This window comes from Scyliorhinus torazame, chromosome 13 (genome assembly GCF_047496885.1).
Source record: "Scyliorhinus torazame isolate Kashiwa2021f chromosome 13, sScyTor2.1, whole genome shotgun sequence".
Classification (NCBI taxonomy): domain Eukaryota; kingdom Metazoa; phylum Chordata; class Chondrichthyes; order Carcharhiniformes; family Scyliorhinidae; genus Scyliorhinus; species Scyliorhinus torazame.
Window position 1 is genome coordinate 186215507 of NC_092719.1, and position 15448 is coordinate 186230954.

Below are 15448 nucleotides of genomic sequence, written 5' to 3' on the forward strand. Positions count from 1 at the left end.
CGGAGCCTCTTCACTAATGTGCCCAACCCAGGTGATAGTCTCTGAGATGGTGGAGGGTGTAGAACACAGTGATGGAAGGTCCATGTCCTCCTCCAAGCCGAGCTCCGGGGTGTCCTGAGTCTTGGGCGGAGGGCTGGTATTCGGGCTGCTCTCCTTGTCGGTGCTCGGCCGTCTGGGGGGCATCGGCTCTGGCACTGGCTGGCGGCGGAGAGCTCCGGATGGACTGGCACCATCTCCGACAGGTCTTGTAAGACACAAGACGCCATGTATCATTAGACAGCGGGCCGGGAGGGCGTGGGGAATCTAGTGGACATCCACCTGGGACCGTCCAAAAGCGCGCAAAACCGGTAAAGGGTAAAAGGTCCTGTGCAGCCCACCACTCGCTCTCTCGACCACCGACGGCAACAACGGTGATACCTTCACCAGCCAAGGAGGGGACTATCCACGCCATCCACAGACGGACCAGAGTCAAGGACACAGACGACCAGCAACAGACATCTAGCACTGCCAGGCGACCAATTCCAGATAAGGCCACATCGGCTCTGTACTTGTCAGTCACCTGGAAGTTTAGTTAAGGTCTTTCTTGTGTGTTAGTTTAGAGTTCAACTTGTGTGTGATTGACGAATATTAACATTGTGTGTGTATAATAAACAATTTAGGATCCTCAACAAAGCAGGGTCTCACTTGCTCGTCCGCCGTTGACCTCCACCTCGGTGATCTCCCTTTCCTCTGGGCCGCTGACCACGTCCAGTGCCCTCTGCTCGGGCACGGTGAGGGGCCACAGGTCTGCTGGTCCCCCTCCGGTCTTTTCCCACTCCCAGCGGTTGTGTGCGGCTTTCTCTTGGGGGGGGGGGGGGGGGTGAAGAGAGGGAAACACAAACAACTACACCATTAGATGGTCCGACACATGCAGCCCAGGGTTTGGGTAGATGGTGGCCATCAGTGGCTAGGGCACTCTGCCATGGCGACTGGCATGGGTGCAGGCATGTGGAGTTGGGTGGGGGTTCGGCCGTCCCCTGCGGGGGGAGGGGGGGTGGTGGTAGGTTTAGGTTTGTGGGTGTGTACCAACTCACCATGGCCGCCCTGAGGAGGTCATAGAGTTTATTCCGGCACTGCTGGCCAGTCCGGGCGACGTTGTCCATGGCGCTGACCCCAGGACCGGGAGCAACGATGGGGCCGGATACCGACGCGTCAGGGGTGCGGGGTGGGGGAGGGATATGCGTGAGCGGCACGGCGAACAGCGGCGCCTGGCAGCCTTCCTCCCAGCCGGGGTATAGGGTCATCTGTCTCTCCTCAATGGTGTCCAGGAGGATGTCCAGCCCAGCGTCCCTGGACCATGGCGCTGCTCTCCTTCCAGCCATCTTGTTGGCTAGGACGATGTGTGTGGGTGGAGAAACGTTTAAGTGCAGCTGCCGTGTTTGAGCCTCATGTGCGCCAATCATGGACCTGGCGAATCCGGCACTGTTTAGCCTGTTATTGATTACGTTCCACATGGTGAAGGTGCTAGCCCATTTAAAGTTGCTGTATCGGTGCAGCTGTTGTGCCGGCTTTCCTGTCGTAAAACGCCACTGTTCCCACGCCGGTGTCAGCACTGAAGTCTCAAAATTGGAGAATCCAGCCCTTAATCTCAAACAGAGAATCATGCCCAAGGTTCTGGAGCGGGATTCTCCACCCCCCCATTCGGGTGGGAGAATCGCCAGGGGTCGGCGTGAATCCCGCCCCCGCCTCGGAGAATGGCAGGGTCTGGCGCGACTCAATGGGCGCCGGGGCCGCCCAAATTCTCCGGCCTGTGATGGGCCGAATTCCCGCCCGCCTGTAGCCGGTCCCGCCATCGTAAATTAGAGTAGGTCCCTTACCGGCAGGACCTGGCGGCGCAGGCAGGCTCCGGGGTTCCTGGGGGGTCGCGGGGGGATCTGGCCCCGGGAGGTGCCCCCATGGTGGCCTGGCCCGCGGTCGGGGCCCACCGATCCGCGATCGGGCCTGTGCCGTGGGGCACTCTATTTCTCTGCATCGCCCGCTGTGGTTCTCCGCGATGGCCGATGCGGAGACGAACCCTCCCGTGCATGCGCAGGGATGACGCCAGCATGCGCTGGCGCTCCCGCGCATGCGCCAGCTCTTGCCAGTTGGCGGAGGCCCTTCAGCGCCGGTTGGCATGGCGCCAAGCCCCTATCCCGCCGGCTGGCGGGGCGCCAATCACTCCGGGGAGGGCCTAGCCCCTGAAGGTGCGGAGGATTCCGCACCTTTTGGGGCGGCCCGACGCTGGAGTGGTTCACGCCACTCCGTCCCGCCGGGTCCCCCCGCCCCACCGGGTACGGGAGAATCCCGCTCCTTATGTCTTTGCTTTGATACACTTCACCCACCCCCATTATCATGAAGAGCTGCTAAATTTTACATGAAAATAACTGGGGCCACATGAGCTGTTAGGTGATTGCAACAGCAGAACATTTCAGCCAAAATTGGTGTGACTAGAGATACCAAGACGGCTCTCAGTTAAGCTGCTTAAATGCTAAAATGCTGTTTAAATGCCATATATTGTTGGTTTATAGGAGAATGTTGATATTGCGGATAGTTTAGTTGAACTTGGAAATGTTGCAGCTATAGTCAGAATGATACTTTATAAAATCAGTCTATGAATGGAAAATTTAACTGTTCTACAAACTGAATTACTGTTGTAAGGAATTCTGTTTTTAGATTCCAGTCCTTTTCATGAATGACAAAAGGAAACATTAGTATTAAACCATCAGTAGTCTAGCCAGGATAATATTGTACCCGGTTGCTTTACTGGGAGGGTAATTTGGAGTTAGATTACACCGAGGTACGAAACATTACTGACATTTTATAGTGTAATATCAACATATTACTTCTATTGTGACAAATATTGCTGAAAGATTTCAATGTCTTCAAATATGCACAATAAAAAAGGTTAAGCACATTGGATGAATTAATATTTTTTTTCTGTTTTGCTTGCCTGTGGTTGTTGCGTGGCAGCAGGTCTCTGAGGTGATGGAATAGGTGTCCTTGGTATCAGTTTGTTCATTTTGGCTAAAACTAGTTCAGTTAGAAGTTCTCGGTCTTCAGCCTGGTGCTCGCCAATTAATGGCATTGTACAGTCCATGACCTGTAAAAGATCATAAAGGTGTACCTGTTTCGCTGGTGAGAAATTGTTTCATTCTAAGTCCTGGTTAAACAAAAGAATTGATTTCAAACATTGCATTGTTTAAGATAGAGCCTGTCTGCTATGAGCAAAACCAGGCAAATCGAAGTCTGTAGCTGCATGCTCCCATTCACATTCCAATTCAGTGTGGTACTTTTCAAAAGCAGTTCAATATGATTACATGCTGTTACCTTCCTTTGCAGAAAACTTCAATTATACTCTTTTATATTGGTATTCTAAGAGTCCAGATCATTTGATATAAACTCAGATGGGTACCACTGACACAAAGAAAGGCTACTGCAATGATAGAGGGTGGAATCTTGTGCTGGCCCTGCGTTTAGTTTGGTGGCGATGGGGAATTTAATCAGGCAGGAAGGTGGTGGGTGGGCACACCACCATCTTCCAGCCTCTATACCAATTAAGTCTATGGTGGGAAGGCCCTTTAACAGCCTGCCCACCCTGCTGCCAATTGGCCTCATCCTTCCCTTTTTAAAATAAATTTAGAGTACCCAGTTATTTTTTTTCCAATTAAGGGGTAATTTAGCGTGGCCAATCCACCTAACCAGCAGATACGGGGAGAATGTGCAAACTCCAAACGGACAGTGACCCAGGGCCGGGATTCGAACCCGAGTCATCAGCGCCGTAGTCCCAGTGCTAACCACTGCACCACCGTGCTGCCCTCCGGCCTCATCCTTCCTAACAACACCGGGTTAACCTACACCACGTTAACTGCAGCGGTTCTAGAAGACAGCTCACCATAAGCGCAATTAGGGATGGGCAATAAATGCTGGCCTAGCCGCTGAGGCACGCATGACAAAAATTCATCTTTAAAAACTACGACACCCCACAGAGAGTACTGACCGACTCCGTTGAGAGAGCACAGATCAACTCCACAGAGAGAACACTGCACGACTCTACACAGAGCGATGAAAGACTCTACAGAGAGAGCAATGCAAGCCTCCACAGAGTGCTCATTGACAGACTCCAAAATGGAAGCAATTAAACACTCCATAGCAAATGCCATGCATGATCAAGACCATGAAGGTTTACCCACCGTATCTGAGCAACCAGAAGCAGACTATGAAAGTCTATCCAGCTCACATAATCAACAAGAAGACAATGCAAGTTTACCCACTGTTTGTTAAAACAGTGACAATGTGATCACAATCGACATGCAGGATGTGCAGGATCACATCGAGACTGACAGATCTCAGCTCGTCTGTACAGAAACACTCAACAATCAGAATAGGGCTCCTCATGAGTCCTGAGAGGCCACGTCAATTGAAACCTCATCCACTCTAAACTACCCACAAGAAAATGAAATCTTGAAGATTTTGGCTCCAGAAGAGGAGCACCAAGAAACCAACAATGATTCAAATGAACCAGAAATTACTCCAGAAGAGGAGCACCAAAGAAGCAAAGAAGAGGAATCAAATCCACCACAAATGACCGATGTCACCAAGATCAATGCAACATCAGATCATTCTTACAATCCTCAAGAAGAAATGCTCAATGTAACATCAGATACCACAAAGGACACTGACACCAATAACTTTGAGAATGTCTCAAATTATCCACACGGAACAGTCATTGAGCGCAACAAGAACAACAAAAACCACAAGAAGCACAACAGAAACAAGAACAACAACAGCAACAACAAAAACAAGAACAACAACAAAAATTACAAGCACAACATTAAAAACTGCAAGAACAACAACAAGAAGCATAACAAAGACAACAACAGCTACAACAAGCACTCCAAAAACAACAAGAACAACGAAAACAACAAAGACAGAAACAACAAAAACAACAATGAAACAACGAGCTGTACAACATGGTACAACTCTGCACATGAAGGACAATGCAACAGCACACTCCAAAACAATGACAAGAGTACAAACATACCATGGCATGACAACGAATTTCACAAATTGACATTTGCTCCAGAACAAACAAGCACACCAGCTTTCAAGGCAGATGACACACTAAATCTATACATGCACAGAAAAAAGTCCACGTCAGTCAACATCAGTGATTCGACCATTCAAACACCTTGTGATGACTTGTTGGTTACTTAAAAACAAGAACACTGACAACATTCACAGACATTACAATATCAACATCACCACTTCAACAACAGAAGAAAAATAAATTCATAAAGTTGGACTCATAATTTTTTTAATTAAGATTGGACTCATAAATATTAATTGGCTTTGTATAATAACCAATATCATCACCACTTGTACAGATATACATATCATATTTAATCTAACTGTTTTGTACAATTTTCTTTAACACAGTACAGAAAATATGTAAAAGAAAAAAGGGGGAATGTAGTGATCTGCATATCTGTGTGTATATATACAAGGGGTCAATGTAAATGCACTATAACTAAGCAATCACGAGAGGGAGCACGGGAGATGTATAAATACAGACAGACAGGAAGTCAGAGGCACTCTTCACAGGAACGGCAGCTGGTGACCAGGACACAGACAGGCTGCTCAGATGTAACATAGTGTAAGGGCTGGAGAGAGAATGAACTCGTACAAATAAAGCATCTACTTCAACTGTAAGACTACGAGCTTTATTCAGACACAAGAAATAATACAGGCCCCAGACACAGACAGATCCCACACACACTCTTTTCTCTCCCCCCCCCCCCCCCCGTGAGAAAAAAAGACTCCTTCCTGGAAGTTAGAGAGCAGTCCAGATAGGGGCTGTGGGAAGCAGCATAGCTGTACTGCTTACCTGGCAGGTCCACGTGTCCATTCCTCGAAGGTAAGCGGCTTATTACAGGAGTCCCTGTTGGGGTGCCCTCTTACAGGGGTCCTTGTGGGGGATCCCCCTCTTAAAAACGTTCCTATGGGGATCCCCTCTTATAGGAGTCCCCGTGGGGAGGCCTCATATTACAGAGGTCCCTGTGGGGTGTCCTCCTATTACAGGGTTCGGTGGTGTGTCTGGGTCACCCTTGTACTTGGGGGTCGGGATCTCCCTGACAATTCAGCGGTGGTGGGCTGCTGTACAGTGCATGGGGGGGGGGAAGTGGGTATCGTGGGCAGTCTGCGATGTGGAGGTTTCATGGCCACTCTGCGGTGCGGTGGGGGAGGGGGTATTTGTGTCCAATTTGTGATGACGGGAGGTGCCGGCTGTGAGATTCTGCCATTAGGCCACTCGCTCAAGAAGGTGGCCTGACAGCGGGATCCCCTGGGAATCGCCTTGCATTCCAACCATGCATAAATTTGCATGGCAAAGAATACAGAATTGAAACCTGCTTCATGACCACAAATCTATCATAAAAGTACTGCAATTCATCTCTGGTGGAAGAACATAGGGCCAGATTCTCCGATTTGGAGGCTATGTCCTGAGGATCCATGGCGTTTTATGTGGGAAAAATCGGTGTTGCCCCCTCACCGGTTGGAGGATCGGTGAGGGACTAGCAGCCGCACCACACAAAATGCCCGGCCTCCACAAAATAAACAGCTGGAGAATTGCCAGATCCGTGACCGTGCATGCGCACGGTGACGACCTGCATTGGTTACGCCGTACAACATGGCACTGGCCATGCACTGACCCAACCTGCCAGATAGTGCCCCCCTGGACACGGTCTCGCCAGCCCCCAGCCACCCCCACCAGTCTCCCCAGTCCTCTTCGAAGCCCCCGCGGCCAGCAGCACGGCTCTTGCCCAACTGTGGTGGCGCTGGATGCAGTCCGCAGTAGCCGCACTGGATTCCTGTATGCCTGGGACCACATGTCCCCCGTGCCATCGTGAATGCGGCCCATCAGGGGAGGATCTTCAGGTGACGGTGCCGCCCATGATTCCATTGTTAAAAGAGATTCTCGCCCAATCGACGATTATGAAATCGGCTTTGGATAAATGAGAATGTCGTCCATAGTCTCCCAAATGGAGAATCCCGCCCAAGACCTTCAGCAGCTTTCACTTTGCAAAATAAGCTCCTGCATGGTCCTGGACTGCTTTGATTGTTAGGGCATCTGGTGTAGCTTAGAAAAAAGGCCCTCTGATCTTTCCGTTTTGATAGACTCAACTGTTTACATGTCCCATGGTTTATTATTATATCTGACCCTCATATGAATGCCAAGCTAAATTTCAAAAGCTCCAAAATCACTTATCTCAGCATGGGGCTGTGTTTGAATCTTGATTGACAGTTTTAAAAGGTTATTAAAGGATTTTCTGTCTTTGATACATTTCTGTGAAGGGGGTTTATCAATGGGAGCTTTTGGGTATGAAGTGTGTTTGCGTGCAAGCACTATTAGATTGTTACAAGTGTCATGGGAGTGTCCCTTTAAGAAATAATTGTCTTATCACATGGCTTCAGTGATGTCATTGTGTGGGTGGAGCTGGGCTGTGGCACTGGGTTTTTACTTTTGCTTTTGAGTTGGGAGCTGGCTGTGATTCTGAATTTTACTTTCGCTTTGAGTTTGAACTGGTTTTGTTCTGCATAGATTGAAAGAAGGTTTTTCCTCTATCTGCATTTTAAAAGCAGTTCCAGACTGCTTGATAACTTGAAAGGAAATAACTGTTTTCTGGAAGAAATTCAGCCTGCTGTTTTGGAAAGGAAACAAGAGCATCCATACCAGGTCTTGAGTGCTGTGTGCTGGGCCTTTGAAAACGGTTTTCTGGTTTATGGGATCTTGTTATTAAACTGGAACAGCTAAAGTGGGAATTTATTAAGGGTTTACATAGAGTACTGTAGCTGTGTGGGGTATTTATGTTGGTAGTTGATAAAAATGCTGACTGTGTGTGTTTATAAAAATGTTAACTAAATTCGTAGAATAAACTTTGATTTTGATTAAAAGTGCTTAAGGCCTCTGTTAAATAACACCTGAAAGGCAGACCCGTGTGCTCATCATAACCAAAATCAATAAACAGTCAGGTGAACTCCATGACATACTTTGGAGTTTTCTAAACCCTGGCCCAGAACACAAGTTTAATTGTTTTTATTTACATATCAAATACAGGCTACTGAAGTTTGCCCATAGTAGATACTGAGTGAGTGGATATGGAGGATACATGGGGATGAGGGTGCACAAAGGCATCATGGGAAATATGAGGGGCCATGGAGTCATATGAGGGGTATGGAGCTGAAGTGGGGAATGTGAGGGATCAGGGAGAGGACATGAGAGGTGAGAGTTTGAAGGGTTGCCATTCATCATTAAAACTGGGCTGATGTCCCGGTAAACGGAGGTGGATATTCCAGGCTGCTTCACTGCTTCAGACCTGCCTTCAGAAGCAGCGGGCCTGACTCCTTCCCGCCTCTGTCTCCCCGGAATGAAAATATGGCAGTTGGGGGCCTTTTTAAAGGAGACAGGCCTGCCGGGGAGAGAGGTTTCCCAATTCGAATTTCTGCACCTTCTCCACAAAAATCCAGCCCAATGTCTTCGATTACAGTTCCAATGTCTTAGATTACAGTTCCAAGTTTTGAAATGTTAGAGAATCAACTAAGCAAGTAAGAGGCCAGACTGACAACAGGTTGGTTTGCACAATCATGCAATAATTTAATAGTTTACCCAACTAATTTAATCTAATATAGATAGAAAACCACAGCTAATTGTTCAAGATTTTTTTTTCTATGATGTGTCTTCCTGAATCTCAAGATGACAGAGGGAATTGATTTAATTGTAAACTTCTAAGTCTATGTAATATATAGCTGGTCAGAGCAGCAGCACCTATTGATTCTATATCAACATTTACTTTATTCCAAATTTTCTTTATTCAAGTGTTATCACGCATCGCATTGAAAACACTTTCATGAACCCATTAACACACAAACCATTACGGTCAATGGAATATTTAATAGCCCATGTCTGTGCCATCCTGATGACCTTCAATAACATTCCAATATAGATATTCAGGTCATTTTAAAGTAATCAATTGACATAACATTTATTGCTTTCGATAGAAATATCTTACAGATGATTTTCCAAGATGGCACTGGAGCATGGCGACTTTCTGCGAACTCTCTCCCCCGTCCCTTTTCTTTTTATCTTCGATCAGTGTTCTGACCTACTAAAACTATTTGCCTCTTCTTATATAATTACTAACAATGTTCTTCTATGTTTTCTTGCAGATCTGAGGCATGTATATGCTTTGTTTGGCCCCTTGTTCCACTGTAACCAATTACTGTTTGTTGATGTACCATTTGTCAATGTTCCCTGTTGATTATTCCTTTGTCTACTATGTAGACAATTCCCTCAGCCACAGAAAAATACTTTTCACTGTACTTCGGTACATGTGACAATAAAAAAATCAAATCAAAAATCAAAGATATCTTTTGCTACATATGTTCACTGGGTCGACAGGATTTAGAACAACATAGAACATACAATGCAGAAGGAGGCCATTCGGCCCATCGAGTCTGCACTGACCCACTTAAACCCTCACTTCCACCTTATCCCTGTAACCCAATAACCCCTCCTAATCTTTTTTGGACGTTAAGGGCAATTTAGCATGGCCAATCCACCTAACAATATTAGGGGCAGCATGGTAGCACAAGTGGCTTGCACTGTGGCTTCACAGTGCCAGGGTCCCAGGTTCGATTCCCCGCTGGGTCACTGTCTGTGCAGAGTCTGCACGTTCTCCCAGTGTCTGCGTGGGTTTCCTCCGGGTGCTCCGGTTTCCTCCCACAGCCCAAAGACGTCCAGGCTGGGTTTTCTATTTGGGATCAGGATTCCGTTATTGGAACCAAACATGTGTCCCTGACCCGCATCGTGTCAGGAATAATTGACCAACGACAGCGTTTGCAGGATTAGCCGATTAATGGACAGAGAGTGCATTTTCCATCTTAATAAGTATAGTGGGAAGTTCCCGAAGCTGGAGAGCAAATAGGAGGTCCTCCCACATTGACACATTGGCAGTCCTCCTGACTAAGGTGGGAGCTGTTGATTCCTACAGTGAAAAAGAGACAGCACGAGATGGAGAGAGCAAGAAAGAGAGAGTGCAAGAGAGAAAACGATAGAGACATGGGAATTTTGAAATGTCCATAATTTATTTTGGCTGTATTGAAGCACCTCAGAGTGCAACATGATCTATGTAGAAAACCAGAATATTATTCTCTGATGGCCATTTTGAAATGTTTCACAGGATGATAGAATCACAGAATTTACACGATAGAAGGAGGCCATTGTAATGTGCTTTCAGATATTTTATGAATAAAGTATATTTTTGCAAAAAAAAAGATCGAGACAAGACGGTGATAACATATAAATTAAAAAAGACAAGTTGCTTGGCCATGATTGTGGAGGGGCAAACCCTTCACTGGATGGCAAGTAGCCGCAGCTGTGGCTCTGCAGCCATAGCAGTTGCAGAAGAGAGTCCGTAGCGAGCTGAAGTACTTCTCCATCACTCCACCCCCTGCTGGTAGGTCACCATGTGTAACTGGTCATCTTTCGGCCACAGTGTGGAGTCCACCTGTCAACTGGAAAATTCCAGTGGGCGTGGGAAAGATGCTTTATTAGGCCACTTAATTACTTTAGCTGGTGGCCTGCTTTTCATGAGTGAGGGGCTGTTCTACACCAAAATCAGCTTTCTTGAAAATGGTTCGAGGGTGGGATGGTGCCAACAAAATAGGCATGGTGCCTGATGGTGGCAAGTTCAGAGTCCACTTGCCTCCAGTCCGATCCCCATCCGGCCTCGAAAATCCTTTTCTCTATCTCTGTTCTTGAGAAGTTCATTACAAAATACCTCTTTTACTAAACGTTTGACCACCAGTGATAGCTCCCAGTGAGGCTCGTATCCAATTTTGTTTAATAATTGTGAATTGTGGAGCACCTTGGGACATTTTTGCTACATTAAAAATATTTTGGCCGTGATTTAGTGATCGTGTTGCATCGGGCGAGTATCCAGGCGGGCCTGGTGAATAGCAGGAGAGGGCGAAATCGATTTTGTGATTCACCTGGCCCACTGCCAATGGCGAGTTCCTCATCACACTCAAAAATGGCAAGAATATCATTTCCCCGTATTTGCATTCATTCAATCTCATGAACAAGATTGAAGTCAAATAAAATGATCTCCCTGATCGGAGATCACCCCTGGGCCGGGGGGGCGGTGAGAGCTTTGCATCTGTGAGACATCCAAGCTACCTTTAAATATTGTGGAGACCCATAACAGGGGTAACCACAGCTTCAGCCTGTTTGTCCTACCGGACACTTCCAGGACAGGCCCCTGCTATTGCATCTCTCCCGAAATTCAATTTCACTCCATTTGACTGTGAGCAGCCTCTAACTTCACAGCTGACGGCTATTTCAAATGAGGGATTAGCCTTGTTAGTTGTGAGAGCACTTCATTCTTCTGAACTCTCAAGTGTTTCCTTGGGGGCACACGTGCCATGCCTCAGAGGATGATTAGCACGCTGCATGTCCAGCACACTTTGATGCCTGAACAATGTGCTTGAAGTCCAAAGGTTCCAGCACCTTTAGAGGCAGCTGCCATACTCAAACAGTAAAGAACTGGGTTTCACCACTGTGGATCTTCTCACGGGTAAAGGATAAGTATGTGGATGAGCGGAGGGCAGCTGAGCACGGCCTCCCCAATCTTCTCGGCAGAGGTCTGAGTTCTAGGGGCTCCCAGGAGATCATTTTATTCAACTTCAATCTTGTCCATGAGATGTGGCCGGGGATGAGTGTGCAGAGCAAGGTGTGCCAGCACAACTTGCTTGCTGAATGGCACTCTGAGAGAAGGCAGGTTTGTCATGGAAGGGTGGGGTAGGCTTGGGAAATTTGAGGTTCCCGGGATGGAAGTCCTAACTCAGGATTTTTCAAAGTGTGGTCGTGCCCTGCTGATGGATCGCGGGCGGGTGCTGGGAGGGTCGCAGAGCCGTTCCCACAGTGGTTCTGATCGCGGGAGAAGCGCCCAAAGCTGCTACCGGCTCTGCCATCTTTTAAATGAAACAAATGAGGCTGAGTGAAGTCTTCTGGCCAGAAGCGAGAGCAGAGAGCAGGTCACGGGGCCCTGCACATACATTTGATGTCAAGCGCCTCGTATGGGCTTTTCACGTCAAATCACAGAGCAGAGGTGCTTCCATTTTCCAGCTGCTGGCATGAGGACTGTGAAGATGGATCATTTTCTTAAAAGTAATAGATGGCCAGAGACTAAAATAGGCAGAGTACCTACTGGCCAGGATCTCACAACAAGATCTGCTGGAGAGAGCTGTTCAGGAGAATCTAGGACAGAGCAGTGCTAGTGATAGTTCTGTACAAAGCTCCAGGCCTTCTGGTTAACAGATTACATAGAAGAAACTTAACTTGGAACAAAGCAGTATAAAGATGATTTCTTGAGGTATGGCTTTCTCAATTGTGCCAGTGCAAACCCCATGTGTGTTAAATGCAAGGAAGTACTGGGAAACGAGAGGAGAAGTTTAAGATTTTGAAAGAGAATTGGTGGGTGAAAAATTCCTTTTGACGTTGAGACCCCAGAGTCAGTTACTAACTTGGAGCTGACTCCAAATTACAAGACTACGCTGATGTAGCTGACCTGTGATACCACATTAAAAATACGCCAAAAGCACATGAGGCTGTCAGCATTCGGGAGTAGCATCTCCCAGGAGTATCCAGTGCTGAGTAAAACATGCAAGTTGTTATCATTGCCCTTCAAGACGACCTACATGTGCGAGGTTGGATTTTGTGTTTCCAAAAAGATGAAGACGGCACAAAGGAACTGGCTGAAGTCTGCACCTGATATGTGCATTGCTTCCTCCTCCGTTGAACCTGATTCAAGTGAGCTTGTGAGGACCAAGCAGGCTCCTCTTTCGCATTAATGGTAAGGAAACGTGGCGCGGGTCACGAAGGTCAGCAACATGGGTCCTGAAGGTCGGCCGGTTGGCAAAAGTGGATCCCAGGAAAAGAAGTTTCAAAAACACTCTCCTAACTGATTGTGGGTCTCCCTCCTTCTCCAATTCCTTCCAGATAAAATGTTTGCTTGTGTTGATCCTGCGGAGGCTGTCCTCACATTGCTTGTGGCAATCGAGGCGGGCAGGTGACATAGAAGGCAGCGATACCCACTCAGGCTGGGGGTGACACTCCATGTTCAGGTGGCTACCACACACCCTGAAGATCCAGTTGTCCATCAGGCTGAGGAGGGACCCAGAAGGGGAGCCAGCAATGGCCCAAGATGCACAGATGTCATTGGTCATTCCATGAGCTGACGGACAGCATATGTCGCAGAAGACTAAGTCTCCCGGGGCCATGAAGGTCACTGCAACCCTAAACCATTAACCACTGGGTCATTCCAGAGTTCGAGCGGGGACCTGTGTGGCATCTCGCAGTCATCAGGCCACAGGTGTATCAGGGAGGTGATGGATGCTGTGTGTGCCCGGGCATCAGACTATATCACCTTCGACCTGGACCAGGCCCACCAAGATGCCCAGGCTGCAGGATTCGGCACCTTTGCCGGGATACCCCAGATCCAGGGGGCCATCGATGGCATGCATGTCATCCTGCGACCAGGGCATCAGGGAGTACCCTATGTTAACAGGAAGGGATTCCACTCCCTGAATGTTCAGCTCATGTGAGACCATCTCCTCCGATCATATACGTATGTGCCTGCTACCCTGGGAGCGTGCATGACAGCTACATCCTAGGGCACTTTGAGATCCTCGAAGGACTTTGAGGACCAACCCAGGATGACGGTTGGCTCATGGGGGACAAGGAAGACCCGCTGAGGTCATGGCTGATGTTGTTGGTGCGGAGGCCTGAGACCGAGGCAGGGACCTGATACAATGCGGCCCAGGTTGCCACTTGTGCTGTCTTTGAGCGGTGCATCAGGCTGCTCAAGATGCGATTCTGATGTCTTAACTGCCCTGATAGTGCCTTACAGTACACACTCCAGAGGATTTTCCGCTTTGTGGTAGTCTGCTGTGCCTTCTGCAATCTGGCACAGCAGTGGGGAGACGTGCTGGAGTAGGAGGAGCATGAGGAGGTGGAGGGACATGCAATGTCATCTGAGGATGAGCCAGACCCGCAGGGGTGGGGGGGTTGGGGGGGGTCCGACATGCCAAGACGACCAGGGTGGCCTTCAGAGTCACTAAATTCTCCTAGGACGATGCTGTGTCTGTCACGTCAAGTCCCCCATTTCCCTCCCTCTCCTCCAACTCCCTCATTTTCCCCCCTCCCCCCATTCCCCCTCTGCCTATCCCCACAGTTCCCTGTCACACCGGCCCATTCCCGTCCACCCTGTCCCTCCTCCAAGGGTCTGTGTAACATCACTTCAGGGTGATGGGCCTGGGTTGGCACTGTCAGCGAGCCACCATACAAAGCAGGAGAGTAATGATCACTCGCTGGTGAGGAAAGCGCCAGTGCACCTTAGTTTCTGCTAAAGTCTGACTCCAGTTTTTCTCTGGCAGTGCGCTCACACGCATGCACTGAATGGGGTCTTGTATCGGGGGCATTTGATGTTTGACCACTGGTCCCGGTGGACGGGTCATAGTGGGAGCAGAGGGCAACAGAGGCGGGGATCTGGGCAGGCCGCTGTGAAGATTAACATGACAGAGGCTTCACATGTATGAGGTCTGACATGTTTTAACAGTGAACATTTTACTGTGACAGATTTCCATTCCCCCTAGCTACAGAGAGTGACACCCCCCCTCCCCTAGTTCCCACTCAATGTTTCTCGCTCTTCCATGGTCTAGTGCTACATCTAGGTGCGTCCCCAGGATGCACATCAGAAGTGGATGTAGCCTACTGTTTTCTTTGCCCTGTGGCCTTTGATGCCCATGTTGGATGTCCAATGGAGGGCCTGGAGCTAGGGGTCCCGACCAACTTACTGGTTTCACTGGCGTCACCAGGCCACCCTGTTCTGCCCGCTGCCTGTGAGATGCACCGGTGTCAGGAGGGGGGAATTCAGAAGAACTGGTGAACGCCATAGTCTCCTTGATGGCAGGCCCTGGGTCAGCCTCCAGTGCTTCCTCCTCCATGACGGTGCCTGTATGGCCTGGGAGACACAATGGGATGGCGGGGCAGCTACAGTGAGGTCCAGAGGCCTTGGAGTCATCTGGCCCTGTCAGTCCTGAAGGTTCCCAACTGTCTGCATCATGGTGTTGACGCCTCAGCAATGCTCATCAGTGACTGGGCCAGGCTCTGCAGCGCCTCGGCAATGTCTACCCGCATGTGGGACATGTGCATCATTGACTGAGATATGATATCGAGGCTCTCATCCATGGTCATCACAGACTGAGCCATGCCTTGGCCACCACCACTCAAGACGTGGACGTCGTGCTCCAGGTTTCCCACTGTGACCTCTACCCTAGCAGTGCTGGCCAGAAGGCCGTGCATTGTCAGCACCAT

The 15448-nt window shown here is 48.7% G+C and overlaps 1 protein-coding gene across 1 annotated transcript in view; it reads right to left on the bottom strand.

The window, feature by feature from the left end:
• The window catches only part of syn2b (synapsin IIb), a 628186-nt gene that overhangs the window by 37391 nt on the left and 575347 nt on the right, over positions 1-15448 (bottom strand). The window contains exon 10 of the mRNA XM_072472583.1: positions 2969-3118. Coding sequence (XP_072328684.1) covers positions 2969-3118 — 150 coding nt within the window. The remainder of the gene's footprint in view (positions 1-2968; positions 3119-15448) is intronic.